Consider the following 22,820-nt stretch of genomic DNA (forward strand, 5'->3'; position numbering starts at 1 on the left):
GATGCGCCAGAAACTCAATCTGCTCAAAGAAGTGCCCATCCAACCAATCCAACTTGTGGGAGCTGCTTCTGGAAGCGTGGGGTTCAATTTCTCCAGATTACCTCAACAAATTAACAGCTAGAATGCCAAAGGTCTGCAATGCTGTAATTGCTGCAAATGGAGGATTCTTTGACGAAAGCAAAGTTTGATGTAAAAAAAAATCTTATTTCAAATACAAATCATTATTTCTAACCTTGTCAATGTCTTGACTCTATTTTCTATTCATTTCACAACATATGGTGGTGAATAAGTGTGACTTTTCATGGAAAACACGAAATTGTTTGGGTGATCCCAAACTTTTGAACGGTAGTGTAAATCTTATTTATGATCCGCATATTTGATTTGGCAAAGATTTTACGCCGGATGCCCTTCCTGAAGCAACCCTCCCCATTTGTCCGGGTTTGGGACCGGCACTCAGGATGCACTGGCTTGTGCATCCTCAGTGGCTGGGTTTTATGTAAGAAGGAAAACATTGTGCTAAAACATGTTTGGGTATCAAATGACATTTACACTTGTTCTACATGCCTTAAATGGGCATCAAGAACACACCACAGATGAAGATCTGCTATTTAATACTCAACGTTATATTAGTCAGATTATTGTTTCAGGTCAATTCCCTGTTATGGTCACTGTAAACATCATTGTGTGCACACTTTTTGAGACAAAACGGCTGAGTCAATATCCAGGCCTCATAACCATAACATGTAATAACCTTTAGTCTCAAACGGCCATACTTCCATAGATGACCTTGTTTTAGTGGAATGGTAGTTCATAAATGATTCTTCAATAGATTTCATTGGGAGCACTGTGTTAGAGGAGCTTAACTTCTTATAGAAACAGTAATTTTCTGTACTCTACGATACAGCAAAAACACTGCATGTTATGTCATCCACCACAAACTCGCATATATCAAACATCAACTCTTCTATCAGTTCTCCTTTGAGGTCTGGCGTAGCAATGACTGATTACTGGAAAGACTGGCAAGACATTTCCTGGTCAATGTAATGTAGTATTTAACATTCATCCATCCATCCATTACCCAAACCGCTTATCCTGTTGTCAGGGTTGCAGGGATGCTGGAGCCTATCCCAACAGTCACTGGGCGGCAGGCGGGGAGACACCCTGGACAGGCCGCCAGTCCATCACAGGGCCCACACACACACACACACACACACACACACACACACACACACACACACACACACACACACACACACACACACACACACACACACACACACACACACACACACAAACACACACACATTCACACCTAGGGACAATTTACCTGACGTACATGTCTATGGACTTTGGGAGGAAACCGGAGCACCCGGAGGAAACCCATGCAGACACAGAGAGAATATGCAAACTCCACACAGAGGATGACCTGGGATGACCCCCAAAGTTGGACTACCCTGGGGCTCGAACCTAGGTTCTTCTTGCTGTGAGGCAACTGCGCTAACCACTGCACCACCGTGGCACCCTCAAGTGTTAGCGTTTACATGCAAATTCTGTCCAAAGGACAGAACTGTTAAGTGCTCATGACTTATGAGCATATTTTGAATACTGCAGGGAAATAAGCAGGCTACTTTAACTAAGCCGGTGATCAGCTAACAGCATCCCTTTGCTGTACAGTTTATGAGGGGCTCGTGTCACCAATGCCGTTTTTCAAGACACCACAAAAAAACATGCATAACAGATAGGCAGCCATCAGCGGGTGGAGGCACAAGTGAAAAAACACATCCACACCGAATTCAGGCTCCCTAGACTTTGGTTCGGTGTTTTGAGCATTTAACATAATATTTAGCATAAATGACCACAAATGATAGGACTCATCACATTGTCCTTTGTGGATAGTAGTTCAAGAAACACTGGTCCTGAAGCCTAAGTTGATTTTTGTTTGAGCTTTGCTCTCAACTTTAATGACAAAAGTTGCAAGATAGAGGTCAGACCATTTTTGGCGAGTGCCTTACTTCAGTATTCCCAACTGATCTCCTTTCACTCCTTTCCCAACAGTTGCAACAAGTATATATTTCCAACTACAGATAGCCTAGGAGGTGTGTCAGCAGCAAGTGGGGATGACGACCTTGTTTTCATTTGAATCCACAAGTCTGTGCCTTGTGTGATATTTGCCTCTATAAATTATGCATGCACTGACCTGTCTTTAAGAAGAGCACAGCACATAAAAAGGGCTCACCTCACCAGGTTCAGCTGTGGAGCTCTGTTTCCTCAAGGCCATGTCACTTCCTGGAGGAATGGGCGAGCCATCATACCTGAAGGGCCATCTTAACAGCACAAAGTAACCTGTAATTCAACAAAGACTTTTTTTGTGTGTCAACAATTATTTTTTTTGTGCGTCAAGAATTTTTTCCCCGTAGATTGTTTAATTCAATCTTGACTCTCGTGAACTTTGTGGACTTGTCAGTGAGATGTGTCATCTAAAACTCCTCTGTACTTGGTTACCACTGACAAATGAATGGCTGTCAACAACTCTTATCAAGCAGTTGATGGCGAGTCCTCAATGCGACTGATCGGTCCTCGGGTTATTATAGTACAGGTTCTGATTGCAATCTTCCTGTATATCAACTTTCTGCTCATTCTAACTTTTTCCAAGAAGGACTTCTTACACACAAATATGCGGTACATATTCTTTGCCAACACATTACTGTCTGATAGCTTGTTCTTAATCTTGACCGATGTCGTGCTCATCTTGTCCTACTTTGGTATTCCCATGCAAATGTGGCTGTGTCTCTTACTCTACATAGCGTTGAGTGTAAATACTTTTGTAACGCCACTTACACTAACAGCTATGACCCTTGAGCGCTACGTGGCTATTTGTATGCCCCTACGCCATGGAGAACTGTGCACCCCACACTTTGCTCTATGCAGCATCCTCATTCTCCATGCGATCAGCTATGTGCCGGGCTCTGTCATCATCTCCAATTTTATCGCTACAGCCAGCTCTCACGTCTACACCCAGGCCAAGGTGTGCTCTGTGGAGATGTTTATCCTTCATAAATGGCAGGGTCATGTTAGGTCGGCTGTTCATCAGTCTTACTTCCTCTTCATGTCCAGCACCATTGCTTTCTGCTATATCAAAATAATGAAAGTTGCCACAAATGCATCAGGAGAGAATAAGAAGTCCTTGAGGAAGGGGGTTCAAACTGTGGTTCTCCATGCTTTCCAGCTCTTGCTCTCTCTCGCACAGTTGTGGTGCCCATTCATAGAAAGTGCAGTCCTCCAGATTGATTTTGTGTTATTCGTCAACGTGAGGTATTTCAATTACATAGCTTTCATTCTATCTCCAAGATGTCTGAGCCCTCTCATTTATGGCCTAAGGGATGAAAAGTTTTTTCTTGCATTAAAATACTATGCCCTCTTTGGTTTGTATAGGAATAATTCTCCAGGTTTTGTACGGTGATGAATTTGTGTTTTGTTCTTCTGAAAAACGGCAACTTAATTCTGCTAAAAAAATAAACTGTTCATTGCAAGATGCTCGTAGATTATTTCTGATTCCAGAAACAAAATGCAGTGACCTCGAACTGTGCATTAGGGTAGGATATTCGTTTTACAAATTCTGAATCCTGTTTTGAGATAAAAACCTATCAGAAATTTTTGAAGAGACAATTTATTTTCATCACTGTCAAAAGTTTGAGCCATGCTACGAATGTAATGATTATGAATGTGACGATTATACATGTAATGCTATCACTATAATGAGACAGTACATAAGAAAATGCTCACAATTATTACATCCCCAAACTAAAGTAAATCTATCCGTATATCAATATTTTTTGTATCCACATCAAGCTTGAGAAGAGTGATCAATTTTCTTATCGGAAATATTTTTTTTCATTATGTGAGCAGGTGTGGACTGGTGGAACAATGGGCTTATGTTAGAGTGCATGTTTAAGAGAAATGAGCTGGGATTGCACAACGAACCAGTGTAGTTCAAATATAATCTGTGAGGATGGGATGCGCCCAGTGGAGAGACTGCTGTCGTTAACAGTTCATGCCACATGCTGCAATCGGGATAGTGGACATGCACAGAATTGACCCTGTACCGATCGATTGCCGACTTACTTTCTCCTCAAGTTTCTGATCCAACAGTGATGTTTGTCTAGCCCATTCAAAAAAGTAATGTGCATAAGTTTCCCTTATATTTGCCTTTATTTTATTTGCTCACTTAAATGTAGATGTTATTGAAGCGATCAATCATTTAAAATGCAACAGTGTTGTTGCATTTGTAATGTTTGATTGCTTCAATAACATCTAGCTTCCTGCTGTCTTCAAGGATTTTATGGCATCATTAAATAAATAAATAATATATATATATAGGTGGCATGGTGGCACAGTGCTTAGTGCGGTTGCCTCACAGCAATAAGGTCCTGGGTTCAAGCCCCAGGGTAGTCCAACCTTGGGGGTCGTCCCGGGTCGTCCTCTGTGTGGAGTTTGTATATTCTCCCCGTGCCTGCGTGGGTTTTCTCCAGGTGCTCTGGTTTCTTCCCACAGTCCAAAGACATGTAGGTCAGGTGAATCAGCTGTACTAAATTGTCCCTAGGTACGAATGTGTGTGTGTGTGTGTGTGTGTGTGTGTGTGTGTGTGTGTGTGTGTGTTGACTCTGTGATGGCCTGGCGGCCTGTCCACGGTGTTTCCCCACCTGCCGCCCAATGACTGCTGGGATAGGCTCCAGCATCCCTGCGACCCTGAGAGCAGGATAAGCGGATCGGATAATGGATGGATATTGCTCCTGTTCAATTATTAAAAGCACATAACAGGACTGCTTCATCTGCTTCTTTCCTTTTCAGTTGTAGCAAATTTTAGAAGAAAAAGAAGAAGATACTTTTATTGCCACTGTACATACACACAATGAAATTCATTCTTTGCATTTAACCTTTTTTAAGTAAAAATGGTAAGTATTTATTATTTTCTTTTGAAACTGTAGCTCATCTTCTGCATTGCATTTGTTGCTTGCCATGCTTTAACCTGAGTTTAACAAACTGGTGCCTTGGGAAAATTAATAATTCAGTGAAGTTAGGTTTTAACTCAACCATGTAATATCTGACAGATTGCCAATGGAATTGTAAATTTAGGCAACATGCTAGGATAAATATATATGCGTTCATTTTGGCAATAGCAGTCCTTAGAAATGAAAGTACATTTTAATCGTATTCAGACTCACAAATATCCTCAAAAACAAAATTGCCATATGAACAACGCATGCCATATCGTCAGTTCAGATTGGTGAAGTACATGGATCTTGTTTAATATATACACTACCGTTCAAAAGTTTGGGATCACATTGAAATGTCCATATTTTTGAAGGAAAAGCACTGTACTTTTCAATGAAGATAACTTTAAACTAGTCTTAACTTTAAAGAAATACACTCTATACATTGCTAATGTGGTAAATGACTATTCTAGCTGCAAATGTCTGGTTTTTGGTGCAATATCTACATAGGTGTATAGAGGCCCACTTCAAGCAACTATCACTCCAGTGTTCTAATGGTACAATGTGTTTGCTCATTGGCTCAGAAGGCTAATTGATGATTAGAAAACCCTTGTGCAATCATGTTCACACATCTGAAAACAGTTTAGCTCGTTACAGAAGCTACAAAACTGACCTTCCTTTGAGCAGATTGAGTTTCTGGAGCATCACATTTGTGGGGTCAATTGAACGCTCAAAATGGCCAGAAAAAGAGAACTTTCATCTGAAACTCGACAGTCTATTCTTGTTCTTAGAAATGAAGGCTATTCCATGCGAGAAATTGCTAAGAAATTGAAGATTTCCTACACCGGTGTGTACTGCTCCCTTCAGAGGACGTCACAAACAGGCTCTAACCAGAGTAGAAAAAGAAGTGGGAGGCCGCGTTGCACAACTGAGCAAGAAGATAAGTACATTAGAGTCTCTAGTTTGAGAAACAGATGCCTCACAGGTCCCCAACTGGCATCTTCATTAAATAGTACCCGCAAAACACCAGTGTCAACATCTACAGTGAAGAGGCGGCTGCAGGATTCTGGGCTTCAGGGCAGAGTGGCAAAGAAAAAGCCATATCTGAGACTGACCAATAAAAGAAAAAGATTAAGATGGGCAAAAGAACACAGACATTGGACAGAGGAAGACTGGAAAAAAGTGTTGTGGACGGATGAATCCAAGTTTGAGGTGTTTGGATCACAAAGAAGAACGTTTGTGAGACGCAGAACAAATGATGCTGGAAGAATGCCTGACGCCATCTGTTAAGCATGGTGGAGGTAATGTGATGGTCTGGGGTTGCTTTGGTGCTGGTAAGGTGGGAGATTTGTACAGGGTAAAAGGGATTCTGAATAAGGAAGGCTATCACTCCATTTTGCAACGCCATGCCATACCCAGTGGACAGCGCTTGATTGGAGCCAATTTCATCCTACAACAGGACAATGACCCTAAACACACCTCCAAATTGTGCAAGAACTATTTAGAGCAGAAGCAGGCAGCTGGTATTCTATCGGTAATGGAGTGGCCAGCGCAGTCACCAGATCTGAACCCCATTGAGCTGTTGTGGGAGCAGCTTGACCGTATGGTACGCAAGAAGTGCCCATCCAACCAATCCAACTTGTGGGAGCTGCTTCTGGAAGCGTGGGGTGCAATTTCTCCAGATTACCTCAACAAATTAACAGCTAGAATGCCAAAGGTCTGCAATGCTGTAATTGCTGCAAATGGAGGATTCTTTGACGAAAGCAAAGTTTGATGTAAAAAAAATCTTATTTCAAATACAAATCATTATTTCTAACCTTGTCAATGTCTTCACTCTATTTTCTATTCATTTCACAACATATGGTGGTGAATAAGTGTGACTTTTCATGGAAAACACAAAATTGTTTGGGTGATCCCAAACTTGAACGGTAGTGTATATATATATATATATATATAAACAAACATGTCCCACCAAGTCAAATTCCTTGTGTGTGCAAACTTACATAGCTAACAATAAAAAAGAGCATAAAATGATCTGGAAGTGTTTGGTAATACAACACCCATGGCTTAGTAATTGACAAAGTTATGCATCATCCATTTCCTCCATATTAGATTTAGGGTGGTAATGTGGCCAGAGACCATCCTTCAGCCAGAAAGCCAAGTTCAAGGCCTTGTCAGCATTTGCCATGCAAACATGTCTTTTAGCTTGACACTAACTGGGAACAGGGCACAGCTCTATGGGTGAAGTCCCCTTTGGGAGGGACTGTGCATTTCACACCAACTTTCTGGTAATAAGCTGCCCCCTATTGTTTGGAGTATGAATTTGACAGTTGGCCAATTCTTACAGATAGCAAACCTGTGAAATTACAGAAAGTTACGTGGAAGATAATCTGACTTGACTGTGTAGCTCCACGCGAGAAGAGCGTGTCATTGGCATGAGTGAACATTTGGCCAGTATGCTGAGTGTGTTCTCTTTACCATTGATTCAAATCCGAGCTCGTTTACAGTTAAGGCGAACACCGTTAACTATTAATCACATGCGGAAAATGGCAAGTTAAACCTAAAAAGTTGGGGTTTTATGTGAATTCGTCATTACACAAATTGTTGGTTAGCTGCCAGAGTGACACACAAGGCCCATTTAAGCCATCTCACTTTTATCATCACATTGTGCTCTGGCCTCCTCAAATGAAAGTTGTTTTTGTAGGGATCAATAGACTATTACAATAATCCATCCCGTAAAGTTAATGTAAGATGCTTGGAATGCAAGAAGCAGAATTAAAGTCTTTTTCCAAGTATCTCAAAAGAATTTCTCAACAATCTTGCAGTCAATGTTGTTTACAGCAGCTGTCAAATGGTTTAAAAAACCGTCTTGTAGATGAAGTGTTTTTTTTCTAATGCTTTTGGTTAAGGGTAGAAAGTTGTAACATCATCTGTAATTTTCTACCATATGTGAAGATATAGGCAGAAAATTCCCAGTACAATATTGATGATAAATTCTTTTCTTGAACATGATAGGGTCGATGAAAATACATATTTTTGTTTGCAATGGTGTCAGTTTGTAAAGTTTCGCAGCACTTTTGCTTTTTGACTAACTGAAGGAAGAAAAAAAAATCTCTTGTGTATGAAAAATGCAATCAGCTGTTGTTATGTCCCAAACTACATTGAGAAAAGGAGTCAACACCAAGGCCTTTGAATAATTAATGAGATAAATATCAACCACTTTTGATGAGTATTTTCAAAGGAGCTAATTAGCGAGCCATTGTTTTGGAAAGTAATTACTTATCATCGTCATTATGAGATCATGGGAATCTAAACAGAGAGGGGGGGAAAAAGGCAGATTTTGCAGAATGACAATTTTGTTGACATTTTCTGTCATGATAAGAGAGTTTTCTATCAATAGCTGGCAAGAGCGGAGTCCAGATGGTGAACATGGTCCAACATTTGTGTACAAAACTAACTGGCGCAAACTGGAGCAAAGTAATCTGGTCTTGTTCAGAGGTGTGGTCAGGTAATGAACATAAGTTCAAGTGATATACAGTGGCATAACTTTCTTATCTTATGGCAGAAAAATAATTTTGCTGAAAGTCTGCATTTCTGTGTACTTCAGATTGGCCCGTGTTATCTGATATACACCCTTTAAACATTCATTTGGGGAAATGTTTCAATTGAGTCCATTCACACAGTGCAGATCATCTTCTGACTTATGTAAGAAGGAAAACATTGTGCTAAAACATGTTTGGGTATCAAATGACATTTAGACTTGTTCTACATGCCTTAAATGGGCATCAAGAACACACCACAGATGAAGATCTGCTATTTAATACTCAACGTTATATAAGTCAGATTATTGTTTCAGGTCAATTCCCTGTTATGGTCACTGTAAACACCATTGTGCGTACACTTTTTGAGACAAAACGGCTGAGTCAATATCCAGGCCTCATAACCATAACATGTAATAACCTTTAGTCTCAAACGGCCATATTTCCATATATGACCTTGTTTTAGTGGAATGGTAGTTCATAAATGATTCTTCAATAGATTTCGTTGGGAGCACTGTGTTAGAGGAGCTTAACTTCTTATAGAAACAGTAATTTTCTGTACTCTATGATAGAGCAAAAACACTGCATGTTATGTCATCCACCAAAAACTCACATATATCAAACATCAACTCTTCTATCAGTTCTCCTTTGAGGTCTGGCGTAGCAGTGGCTGATTACTGGAAAGACTGGCAAGACATTTCCTGGTCAATGTAATGTAGTATTTAACATTCATCCATCCATCCATTATCCAAACCGCTTATCCTGTTGTCAGGGTTGCAGGGATGCTGGAGCCTATCCCAACAGTCACTGGGCGGCAGGCGGGGAGACACCCTGGACAGGCTGCCAGTCCATTACAGGGCCCACACACACACACACACACACACACGCACATTCACACCTAGGGACAATTTACCTGACGTACATGTCTATGGACTTTGGGAGGAAACTGGAGCACCCGGAGGAAACCCATGCAGACACAGAGAGAACATGCAAACTCCACACAGAGGATGACCTGGGATGACCCCCAAGGTTGGACTACCCCAGGGCTCGAACCCAGGTTCTTCTTGCTGTGAGGCAACCGCGCTAACCACTGCACCACTGTGGCACCTTCAAGTGTTAGCGTTTACATGCAAATTCTGTCCAAAGGACAGAACTGTTAAGTGCTCATGACTTATGAGCATATTTTGAATACTGCACGGAAATAAGTAGGCTACTTTAACTAAGCCGGTGATCAGCTAACAGCATCCCTTTGCTGTACAGTTTATGAGGGGCTAGTGTCACCAATGCCGTTTTTCTAGACATCACAAAAAAACATGCATAACAGATAGGCAGCCATCAGCGGGTGGAGGCACAAGTGAAAAAACACATCCACACCGAATTCAAGCTCCCAAGACTTTGGTTCGGTGTTTGGAGCGTTTAACATAATAACATAATATTTAGCATAAATGACCACAAATGATAGGACTCATCACATTGTCCTCTGTAGATAGTAGTTAAAGAAACACTGGTCCTGAAGCCTAAGTTGATTTTTGTTTGAGCTTTGCTCTCAACTTTAATGACAAAAGTTGCAAGATCAAGGTCAGACCATTTTTGGTGAGTGCCTTACTTCAGTATTCCCAACTGATCTCCTTTCACTCCTTTCCCAACAGTCGCAACAAGTATATATTTCCAACTACAGATAGCCTAGGAGGTGTGTCAGCAGCAAGTGGGGATGACGACACTGTTTTCATTTGAATCCACAAGTCTGTGCCTTGTGTGATATTTGCCTCTATAAATTATGCATGCACTGACCTGTCTTTAAGAAGAGCACAGCACATAAAAAGGGCTCACCTCACCAGGTTCAGCTGTGGAGCTCTGTTTCCTCAAGGCCATGTCACTTCCTGGAGGAATGGGCGAGCCATCATACCTGAAGCGCCATCTTAACAGCACAAAGAACAAAGACTCTTTTTTTGGTGTGTGTGTGTGTGAAGAATTTTTTTGTGCGTCAAGAATTTTTTCACCATAGATCCGGTTTCGATAAAGTCACCTGATTTGTTTAATTCAATCTTGACTCTCGTGAACTTTGTGGACTCGTCAGTGAGATGTGTCATCTAAAACTCCTTTGTACTTGGTTACCACTGACAAATGAATGGCTGTCAACAACTCTTATCAAGCAGTTGATGGCAAGTCCTCAATGCGACTGATCGGTCCTCGGGTCATTATAGTACAGGTTCTGATTGCAATCTACCTGTATATCAACTTTCTGCTCATTTTAACTTTTTCCAAGAAGGACTTCTTACACACAAATATGCGGTACATATTCTTTGCCAACACATTACTGTCTGATAGCTTGTTCTTAATCTTAAGCGATGTCCTGCTCATCTTGTCCTACTTTGGTATTCCCATGCAAATGTGGCTGTGTCTCTTACTCTACATAGTGTTGAGTGTAAATACTTTTGTAACACCACTTACACTAACAGCTATGACCCTTGAGCGCTACGTGGCTATTTGTATGCCCCTACGCCATGGAGAACTGTGCACCCCACACTTTGCTCTATGCAGCATCCTCATTCTACATGCGATCAGCTATGTGCCGGGCTCTGTCATCGTCTCCAATTTTATCGCTACAGTCAGCTCTCACGTCTACACCCAGGCCAAGGTGTGCTCTGTGGAGATGTTTATCATTCATAAATGGCAGGGTCACTTTAGGTCGGCTGTTCATCAGTCTTACTTCCTCTTCATGTCCAGCACCATTGCTTTCTGCTATATCAAAATAATGAAAGTTGCCACAAATGCATCAGGAGAGAATAAGAAGTCCTTGAGGAAGGGGGTTCAAACTGTGGTTCTCCATGCTTTCCAGCTCTTGCTCTCTCTCGCACAGTTGTGGTGCCCATTCATAGAAAGTGCAGTCCTCCAGATTGATTTTGTGTTATTCGTCAACGTGAGGTATTTCAATTACATAGCTTTCATTCTATCTCCAAGATGTCTGAGCCCTCTCATTTATGGCCTAAGGGATGAAAAGTTTTTTCTTGCATTAAAATACTATGCCCTCTTTGGTTTGTATAGGAATAATTCTCCAGGTTTTGTACGGTGATGAATTTGTGTTTTGTTCTTCTGAAAAACGGCAACTTAATTCTGCTAAAAAAATAAACTGTTCATTGCAAGATGCTCGTAGATTATTTCTGATTCCAGAAACAAAATGCAGTGACCTCGAACTGTGCATTAGGGTAGGATATTCGTTTTACAAATTCTGAATCCTGTTTTGAGATAAAAACCTATCAGAAATTTTTGAAGAGACAATTTATTTTCATCACTGTCAAAAGTTTGAGCCATGCTACGAATGTAATGATTATGAATGTGACGATTATACATGTAATGCTATCACTATAATGAGACAGTACATAAGAAAATGCTCACAATTATTAAATCCCCAAACTAAAGTAAATCTATCCGTATATCGATATTTTTTGTATCCACATCAAGCTTGAGAAGAGTGATCAATTTTCTTACTGGAAATATTTTTTTCATTATGTGAGCAGGTGTGGACTGGTGGAACAATGGGCTTATGTTAGAGTGCATGTTTAAGAGAAATGAGCTGGGATTGCACAACGAACCAGTGTAGTTCAAATATAATCTGTGAGGATGGGATGCGCCCAGTGGAGAGACTGCTGTCGTTAACAGTTCATGCCACATGCTGCAATCGGGATAGTGGACATGCACAGAATTGACCCTGTACTGATCGATTGCTGACTTACTTTCTCCTCAAGTTTCTGATCCAACAGCGATGTTTGTCTAGCCCATTCAAAAAAGTAATTTGCGTAAGTTTCCCTTATTATTTGCCTTTATTTTATTTGCTCACTTGTATGTAGATGTTATTGAAGTGATCAAAAATGTAAAAGGCAACAGCGTTGATGGCCCGGCGGCCTGTCCAGGGTGTCTCCCTACCTGCTGCCCAATGACTGGTGGGATAGGCTCCAGCATCCCTGAGAGCAGGATATATAATATATATGTATTTATGTATATGTATTCCGCTCCTCATTTGTTGAGCACTTTTATCGACACTATTGATGGTTTCCGGGGAAAAAACGCCATATATATATGTATATATATATACTATATGCACATATCCTTTTTTGAATTTTCGTCAAACATCTACAGACAAGCTGGACACACATAGACTTGACAGGAGACAGCAAGGAGATATTCCTTTGTATTTGTGAGAGCTCGCGAACAAAATTGTGGTTACAGAGCGGGTGTATTCCTTCACGTGGCCTGGTATATAGTGCTACCACTGAAAAGTTGTTGTTGGTTTTTCATCAAATTCCGCTCATTAGGAACTTGTAAATGTGACATACTTCAAAAAATTAAAATTGTTTAAAACAAAGGCTTTCCTTTTTTCTGTATTTCATTTACAACGCAATTAACTTCCAAGCCCATAGCAGGAGACTGCAGTGAGATCTCTCACACCACCCAAACCCCTGCTCGGGTTACCTTTGTCACATTTTGTGCGTCATTTGATATTTTACTGAATATTGTTGCCAAAAGTTTGGCAATAGAATGTGCTTTTTATGATAGCCCGCAGATAAACTAGTTCTTTGCTGAGGTTGCAGCCAATGGAGATTAAGAGTGGAAAGTTTGTTTTGGATGCAGTGCTTGGTTTGGCCCCGCCAGTCCTGGTTACTGACGCAGGACTTGCGTAAAGAGCAGACGGGCCCCAGTGAGCTACTCCCAGCAGAGTCAACCTGTTAACCAAACAAATGGAGAGTTTGGGTTACACAACCAGCACAGACACAGGAGTATTAAGTTAATAATCAGCCAGTTTGTTAGTTATAAGCAGGGGACGAGGAGCCTGCTTGCTAATTGTTCTCTGGGGATAGCTCACAACAACACCTTCCTATGGTGCACTGCATGTAAGCTATGCAGAAACAACCAATAGCAACTTTTCATTCAAGTGTCATCACTTCTACGAAAAATAACTTCATCGCTGTGTGCATGCGTGTGTGTGTGTTATTGTGAGAGAGCCGTGAAATCACTGCATTTGGCTTAAAATGCGACACCAGTATAATTCAACTAGGTTAAAAAAATAAATACTGAGTAGTTTGTTTCAGACAAGCACTTTGGGTGTATAGAAAAGTGCTATGTAAATGTAATCCATTATTATTAATATTAATATTATTATTATTAATTGTCATTTCTGGCATTGATTTATATTTTGCCTTATTTAAGTTCAATGATATTAAAGCAATTTTACAAGAATATATCCATCATTATGATATTATTGCATTGTGGATGTTTGCCAATAAAGAAGTAAACATCCATCCATCACCCCTGCCGCTTATCCCAATTGGGGTCACGTGATGCTGGAGCCTATCCCAGCAGTCATTGGGCGGCAGGCGGGGGAGACGCCCTGGATAGGCTGCCAGTCCATCACAGGGCCAAAACACACACACACCTAAGGACAATTTAGTATGGCCAATTCACCTGACCTACATGTCTTAGGGAGGAACCGGAGCACCTGGAGGAAACCCACGCAGACACGGGGAGAACAAGCAAACTCCACACAGAGGATGACCTGGGATGACCCTCAAGGTTGGACAACCCTGGGGCTCATTCCCAGGACCTTCTTGCTGTGAGGCAACTGCACTAGCCACTGCGTCACCATGCTGCCAAGAAATAAATATCACATTTATATTTTATTTTTCATGCAACCAAGTTATGCAGGGATCCAACTAATTCCAATGACAACAAGTTTAAAATGAGTTAAAAATCCAGGATCACCATAATTTCATCAACCAACAATGTTTACAAAGTTCGTCTCTGTATGCTCTCCGCACAAGCACATGATAAACCTATAGTGAACGTCTACAACCTACACTGACATTACACCTAGGCTTACACTTGGACTGCAAAAGCTCACCTAGTAAAATCCTTCATCACAATCAAACTTTAAAGCCATATTGTTAAATAGCAGATTCTGCTGAAACAGCCTCCTCCCAGCAACCCAGACACTAAAATAAAATGACAGTTGGAGAGTATTGGGGCATGTGACCAGTGAATCACTTGAAAACCCCTTTTCTCTTTTTACTATCATTCAACACTTAAAAAGATTCATAAGATTTTGAAACCTGCACAAATGAACCAGGTGGAACAAAACACATGAGGAAAAGGGAAAGGGGAAAGAGGACAGAGTGTACATATACTCATCCATAAACATTGAACCTGGCTGCATGTATACACATCTGTACGTATGCCGCAATACGCATCCTTCGTATTAAACACACATTTGCATTGCTGTCACTTATGAACACCATCACAGCATCCAGATTATATATGAATATGAACGCATTGCATTTCTTATGCAACGTCAAACCCAGGTGCCTTGTAGTGTGGGTCAGCACATATATAAGTATTACTGATAAACTCATGCAATGGGAGTCTAAGCAAAGGACGGCCTGCTCACATCATGCTATCATATGGAAACAATGCCTGTGAAACATGCAACCACACCATACATATGCATATATAATCCCTGAGCTAAAATACATTTCCATTTGTACACATGTGAGACAGAGTCTACACCCACAGGTTTAAGTCAACCTATGTAAATACATTTGCGCATTCCCATGCAAACAACAACAAAACATGCGAACAACATTTTCCCCTTAAAATGGCCCGCTGTGTAGTTTAGGTAACACTTCTTTATCAGCAAATAATGAAATGAGCTCAAACAAATATCATTTGTGTTATATGTTATATTATATATTAATTATAATAATATAGACACCACATTTGTACCAAATTGCATATCTAAACTGTCCTGTTGTGAGATGGGTTAAGGCTCCTATCTTAACCAGAACACAGTCCTCCATGTTATGTGTGCCGACCAACTAGTGTCCTCTATATTTAGCCGGAGCCAAAACAGACGCTGTCTTTAACATCGTGCATGAAATGTCAAAGGATGTGACTGTCAATCCGTGGCATTCCAGCTCAGCATATTTTAGCTTCTTCCTCTCATAAGGCTTGCTCACATCTTCCTGGCACATTCAGCTTCAAAAATAAACATACGGCCCTTGGATCACAACACTGGTGGGTTAGCCTATAGACTGGTGCTAACTACTATAATGGGACTTGTGCATGAGTTTATGTCTACCCATGTTTATGGCCACATTTTCCCATGGTCCAGTCCTCCACTTTCAGCTATAGCATGTGTCTAGATAGTAATTCCTTCTCGACTCTTATGTACTGTCCTAAGGGGGTAAAGATTTGGTCTCTTTTCATTTATTTTCAGTTAGTAGTGATACTAAACTTTGCACAATTAACCCAGTTGTCCTGTTAAGTGCATTGACTCTCTGATGGCATACATTTAAACACTGCCGCGTCTGCAGTCAGAGGCGATCTGGGCTCCGGCCCAGCTCCTAGCTGAGGTTTTAGAGGGATGACACCACATCCTGACTGTAATGCTAAATGCCTCCACAACTCTTTCCAACCAAGAGTTTCCCCTCAACACATTCCTAATTTACCCCCTGTCCCAGCTGAGTTTATGAAAAGAATTTGGTAAGTTTTTTCTTTATCTAACCACATGATGTATTCATTAGCTATTTCCTGTGTTTAGGTTAATTCGATTTGCTTGAGTCCAGAGCGAGGCCTCCGCAGCTTATTACAGTTGCCCTACAGCAGCCCGATGTGTTGGCCTGAAACTCCTTCTTTGAGAGACTACTGTCAGAACAGCACGTGTCAAAGAAGTGCTAAATTAAGGGGAAACAATGAATTAAGGAGAGAATATGCAAAACATCTGAAATGGCATCTTCATCGATAAATGTTAAACCTTCTCAAGTGATTTGTAAACTGATCCCGTGCTATTCTTTCTAGATAATTACTTTAATTCCTCATCACTTGGTTTTTGTTTGTTTGTTTGTTTTCAATTTTTCCTCCCCTTTTTTCTCCAATTGTATCTGCCAACTACTCCACTCTTCCAAGCTGTCCTGATCTCTGCTCCACCCCCTCTGCCGATCTGGGGAGGGCTGCAGGCTACCACATGTCTTGTCCGGTACATGTGGAGTCGCCAGCCGCTTCTTTTCCCCTGACAGTGAGGAGTTTCGCCAGGGGGGCGTAGTGCATGGGAGGATCACGCTATGTGTTTCAGAACACAATCTCCCAGACTCTCCAAGACCTCAAAGGAGTGACAAATCTGAGTGACGACATCATCGTCTACAGTACTTCCCACACTGAGCATGACAGCAACCTCAGAGCAGTGTTCCAGAGACTCAAAGAGAGCAGCCTCACACTCAACCAAAAGAAACGTGAATTTATAGAAGTCCAGGCTCGAATTCTTTGGATTCATCTTTTATGCCGATGGCATCTCAGCGGACCCCAAAAAGGTTGCAGCAGGCCAGCAACCCAAAGGATCCAGGTGAAATCAGAAGTCTACCCGGGCAGGCAAATTACTATTCTCGATTCATCAAAGGCTTTGCCTCTATCTCTGCACCACTGTGCAAGCACAAGCTCACAAGGTAAGATATGCCATGGGAGTGGGGTCCAAAACAAGAAGCAGCACTAAATGCCATCAAAGACAGTCTCACCAATGATACCACCATGTCATACTTTGATCCAAACAAAGAAACAGAGCTGATCATCGACGCCAGCCCTGTAGGGCTCATGCCATCCTTTATCAAAAGGAGAAAGGTGAGAAACGCACCACAGCATATGCAAGCCATGCTCTCAGTGATGTGGAAAAGTGCTACTCACAGACAGAGTGAGAAACACTGGCTGTTGTCTGGGGCGGCGAGCATTTCCTGTTCTACATCTTTGAACATCCATTCACACGCGTGACTGATCACAAGACCCTTAAGATTATTTGGAACAATCCCAGATCAAAACCACCTGCCAGAATCAAGAGTTTGGGACTGAGGCTTCAACCATACAACTACAAAGTGGAGACATGTCCCGTCATCCCATACCCACACAGACAGGTGACGGCACACGGGCAGCAAAAGTAGCAGAGGAATATGTCAACTTCATGACACATCACGCTACACCCAAATCAATGACTCTCACAGAGATTAAAGAGGAGACCCTGAAAGACCCGATCCTACAAAAGGTCAGTGAACATATTGGAAACAATACGTGGTACAAGATCACACATGACACACAACAAACTGCCATTCTGAAGCAGTTCAAACAAATTAGCAGTGAACTGACAGTGTCACCCACGGATGATATTATATTAAGAAATACGAGAATCATCATCCCCACAGTCCTACAGAACAGAGTCGTACAGCTCGCCCACGAGGGACATCAGGGCATTGTTAAGACAAAAACACTCCTCAGGTCAAAAGTTTGGTTTCCAAAAATGGACCAGCAAGCAGAAGCTACAGTCAAAAACTGTATAGCATGTCAAGTGAACACACCAGTCACACACTCAGAGCTACTGCAGATGTCTGAGTTACCAGAAGACCCCTGGCATAGCACAAGTACAGACTTCTATGGACCTTTCCCCACTGGAGAGTATCTACTTTTCATTGTGGATGAATACACACAGTACCCAGTAGTTGAGGCTGTTAAGTCAACTTCAGCTAACACAGTCATACCAGTTATAGACAAAGTATTCTCCATGTTTGGAATCCCCAAGCTGCTCAAAACAGACAACGGCCCTCTGTTAATGGTGACCAGTTTGCCCGGTTCGCAACCTACCTTGGGTTTCACCACCGCAAAATCACACCCCAGTGGCCCCAGTATGCGCACACTACGCAAAACCATCCGTGTTGCAGGAACATAAGGCATACCATGGAAGCAGCATCTCAACATCTTCCTTCGAGAGTATTGTTCCATACTACACAGCACCACAGATGCTTTACCAACAGAGTTTCTGTTCCAATGGAAGAGCTACACAAGGATTCCCACAGTCAACCATGCCACTTCCAACAGCTCAGATCACGGAATCCGAGCAGAAGATCGAGAAGCTAAAGATGAAAGCTTATGCCGACACACGTCGTCACACAACACCAAGTACTCTCACCCCAGGAGACACCGTGCTCCACCGCCAGCCTGGGCACAACAAGCTCACCACACCCTACAACAGTGAACCATACACTGTGTCAAAGATCAAAAGCTCAGTGGTCACAGCAACAGAGGATGGACGCTCCATCACAGGGAGCTCATCCTTTTTCAAGAAAATCCCTACTGAGCTCCAGAGCATTCCACCAGAGCCAGATGATGATGGCGACAAGACTGTTGTCGACACACCACCGCCAAGATATCCTGTTCAGCGCAACAGACGTCCTCCCTACCTCCGTGAGTACGAGTAGTCTCACGAACCAATGTGGACTGTTGTAGACTGAGAGATTATTCTCTCATGGACTGACAATGTTGTTGTCATTTCAGACTGTTTACAAAGTTTCGTACCATGGACTGTTCTATACAAGCAAGCTTAAAGCACAAAGTAAAGGACTGTTTTGGTTGCACTATAGAAATTTACTTTTCAGTTGTTTCATGGACAGCTACAGCAAATGCATTTATTGCAAGTAAGGAATAACAGTCAAAGCTAAGGCCATTATGGGTTTTTATTTTTATTATTGGGTATCTGAGAATGCTTGCAAGGAAAGTACTTCAGTAGCACTTCGGAAATTGAAATTGAGTTATTGTTAAAAAAAGAAAGGAAAAAGAGAAAAGAAAAGTGTAATGCAATGTCCACAAGCAAATCATTACAAGTTATAGTCTTTGTGACTGTGCTCTAGTCTACATATGCCCCCTGCTGATAGGAGGATATGGTAGCCAGCTAGGTAGTCAGGCACATATGTTCAGTAAGGAAGCCACCTGCCATGTGTAAATATATCCTGTGAGACTTCACTAAAATCATCGTTCACTCCAGTCGTTGTCTGTCCATTTATTGATGTTATGAGAAGCACAAAACATCACAGTCCCCAATTGTCTTGGTTCTCCATGCCATTGGACTCTGGCCACCCCCTGCCAAGGACTGTGTGGTGGCTGCAGGTGCATCAGCTACTCCACGTAAAAAGTTGTCACACATAGGCGTCCTCCCATAATGTGGCTCCAGGATCGGCCTCTGATCGCCCACCTGAAGACCCAGAGGGAAGACGGTCATACTCGACCCCAAGTGACCGCCGATGATAACAAAGAGAACGCTGTTGAGGATGATATTTAAAATATACAATATATTATGTCACGATTTTGATGTTCTTTATTAAAAGAATGAATTCCCTTTCCTCTTCCTCTAGTTGGGATCCTGGGTCAATTAAAATTCATGAGAACCATGAAGCAGGTAAGGGTTAAATACCCTGCTCAGTAATACAAGTTTCACTTTAATTTGTCATATATGAAAGCAAGTTTACACTTGTTCTCATAATGACATGAAATGCTTGTTGTGGTAACTTGCTTTTATATACTTCATATACTTTCATATACTTCATACATCAACATATATAGTACGGCCATGTAAGGGATCAGAACCGGCCATCTTACTTGCCCTCTATCGATTTATCTAGCTAGCTAGCTAGCGATCTATCTCTGGGAATGACAGAGTGATTTTGTAACTGGATCCTGTTTCATTTTTTTCTCTCTCTCTCTCTCTCTCTCTCTCTCTCTCTCTCTCTCTCTCTCTCTCTCTCTCTCTCTCTCTATCTATCTATGGGAATGATAGAGTGATTTTGTAATTGGATCCTGTTTCATTTTACAGGACTATATGGTGGTCTGCCAGCACTACAGTAAAATAAGGCTTTTCATACATGGATTCTCACGTTGTAAGAAAATTGTCTGTCTTCCAGTAAAGCAGCGAACCAGGATCTCAGTAAATTAAAATCATAAGCACGACAAGTCCAGTTCATTGTCATGGTGTCATCTTCCTTTCACCGGCCATGCTGCTGGACCGCTAATTGTTGGTTGAATTTGCATTTGCACGAGATGTTTTTTTTTTGGTGAGTTGAGCCGTTTTATCAAATAGTCTCCAATGTAAAATGATGTTTGGGCTCTCTTCCCATCGGACATTTATTACTAATTAGAAACATGATGCTTCATGACAGTGGCATGAAATTAATTCATCTCTGGAGAAATCAAGCTTGTGTCAAGCACATTGTTGTAAGGGAAAACAAACCAGGGAAAGTGAAAAGAGGTCCCAGAGGTAAAATACAGCAAGGAAATATTCTGCAGTAAAAAGAGCAAGAATATGAAGCTCGTTCAACTACCTTTGGGTAGGACATTGTGAGGTAAGTTCTCTGTCATTCTGAATATTGGACATGAAGATAAAAGAGTACACAATTTTTTCTCTTGATTATTATTTTTTATGCACAGTTGATTATATCTATCAGTTGGGACTTAATAATGTTCTAAAACTATGATAGTATTACAATTTGGGGTTATTTGATAACAGGTCATCTGCTATCCAGTACAAATACAGATTTTAGACTGCTTTTTTTTCTTCAGAATTTCCATTTTCAGGTTTTACTCCTCCAGGGCACACTTGACCATGCAGGATCTGACCGAACTTTCAGGCAACACGACCACTCAGAAAAGCTTGTCTGTGATCATCAAAGTGTGCGTGGTCATACCCTTCTTCTGCATGTTCCTCGGCTGCATAACGGTCATGTTGCACATCTTTGCATCTCACAGGCAGTTCTTGGACAGCTCACGCTACATCCTGTTTTCCTATATGCTGGTCAATGACACCCTACTGGTCCTGTCCTCCATGCTGCTGTTCATTTTCATCATAGGACAGGTGCACTTTGCCATCATCATCTGTGCCCCCCTGCTCTTCTTATCCACTGCCACTTTTCAGAACACCCCGCTGATCCTGGCTACCATGTCACTGGAGCGCTATGTGGCCATCTTCTACCCCTTGCAGCGCCCGGCCGCCTGGTGCTCTGACCGTATCTGGATAATCATGCTCTGTCTGTGGTTCACCAGCTGCATCCTCCCTGCGGTTGAATTCTCCATAGGGAACCTCATTCCTGGTGTGGATATCCTCTCTACCCCTGTGGCATGCAAAAGCCGTGACCTCAACTCATCTCTCACCCAGACGTTGTTCAAAGCCTCCCTAAATGGGCTTTTTTTCGCCGTTGTAGGTGTTATCATCCCGTTCACCTACATGAGGATCCTGCTGAAGACAAAGAAGCTAAGACAGGACAGGGTGTCTGTGAGCAGAGCCATGCACACGGTTCTGCTACATGGCTTTCAGCTTTTGCTGTGCATGATGGCCTTCACCCACCCCATCACTGAAAGCCTCATAGTGTTTCATGCCAACTGGCAGCCAGAGGACATTGCCTTCTTTAATTACTTCTGTTTCATCCTCATACCGCGTTTCCTCAGCCCGCTCATCTATGGTTTTCGGGATAAGAGCCTGAGGGACCACATAGGGAGAGCGCTGCAGTTCTGTTGGCAAACCCCAGAATAAGTCATCAGTTGAAGTGGACAATTTTGATTTACTGAAAACTGGATAGGTGTGATGTACAGTTGACAAATTATATTTTAAAAATAAGAATGCCATGCAAAAATAGAATGCAAAGAGAAAGGACAATACTGAATGTAAGATCTGAAAGGGTTTGCAGCACTCTGACAAGTAGATTGTAGTTGGCATATTTGCGAGTGTAGTGAGAGACTCCATGTCAAAGTCATGTGCATTGAATGGAATACTGTTTCTGATTTATTACGTTTCTTTATGTCTTTTGGGCCACATTATGCTGCCCATTCTGGGCTCGTAAGACCCTCTTCTCCATCTGGCTTAGATATGTTATTGCCTTTTCTTTTTTCTTTCTTTTTTTTTAGATCCGCTCACAAACTGGTGGGACCAAGTGCATTGAACTACTGCTGTTAAACTGTTATTATTAACAGACAGTGACCTAAAACCCATTATGGAAACAAAATCATTGACAACTATTTACCCAACTGACTGAATTCTGGATAACCTACAAAATGCCTGATGATTGCTTTCTGCTTCAGTGCCCCAGAGCAAGAAATATTTGTGCTGCGTTCTGGATTTGCTGTGTGACTGGGTTGCAGAAAGATGCGTGCCTGTAACTTAGGACAGGCTTTTTCCCCAGTCATTTACATTCAGTAAACCATTCCAGTGATAGTGAAGTGCCCTTTGCAAACTTATATTGTTAATGAAAATATAGGTGATAGATAAAGATTCACAACCTGCACACGTGCTCATGTTTTGTAACTAGGTACCCAAACAGGCTGAAATTGAGAAATGGAGTTATTATATTTGATATCAATCATAGTCTGTTACAAGTCGAATGAACATGATGTGGTATTGTGACAGTGACAACACTGCAAATGCATAACTCGTACAAGGAAATAA

The 22,820-nt window shown here is 41.7% G+C and overlaps 3 protein-coding genes across 3 annotated transcripts; all 3 read left to right on the forward strand.

Moving 5' to 3' along the window:
- Positions 1-2,515: 2,515 nt before the first annotated feature.
- On the forward strand, positions 2,516-3,460 carry LOC130115172 (odorant receptor 131-2-like). Its single transcript, XM_056282791.1, has one exon. The coding sequence runs from the start codon at positions 2,516-2,518 to the stop codon at positions 3,458-3,460; it is 945 nt and encodes a 314-aa protein (XP_056138766.1).
- Positions 3,461-10,658: 7,198 nt separating this feature from the next.
- On the forward strand, positions 10,659-11,603 carry LOC130115173 (odorant receptor 131-2-like). The gene has a single exon (XM_056282792.1). The coding sequence runs from the start codon at positions 10,659-10,661 to the stop codon at positions 11,601-11,603; it is 945 nt and encodes a 314-aa protein (XP_056138767.1).
- A 9,384-nt stretch (positions 11,604-20,987) lies between these two features.
- Positions 20,988-21,911, forward strand: or95a1 (odorant receptor, family 95, subfamily A, member 1). The gene has a single exon (XM_056282793.1). The coding sequence runs from the start codon at positions 20,988-20,990 to the stop codon at positions 21,909-21,911; it is 924 nt and encodes a 307-aa protein (XP_056138768.1).
- Positions 21,912-22,820: the final 909 nt, after the last annotated feature.

This window comes from Lampris incognitus, chromosome 7 (genome assembly GCF_029633865.1).
Source record: "Lampris incognitus isolate fLamInc1 chromosome 7, fLamInc1.hap2, whole genome shotgun sequence".
Classification (NCBI taxonomy): domain Eukaryota; kingdom Metazoa; phylum Chordata; class Actinopteri; order Lampriformes; family Lampridae; genus Lampris; species Lampris incognitus.

Coding starts and splice junctions, on each gene's coding strand:
- or95a1 (XM_056282793.1), top strand. CDS start 20,988: ATGCAGGATCTGACCGAACTTTCAGGCAACACGACCACTCAGAAAAGC.
- LOC130115173 (XM_056282792.1), top strand. CDS start 10,659: ATGGCTGTCAACAACTCTTATCAAGCAGTTGATGGCAAGTCCTCAATG.
- LOC130115172 (XM_056282791.1), top strand. CDS start 2,516: ATGGCTGTCAACAACTCTTATCAAGCAGTTGATGGCGAGTCCTCAATG.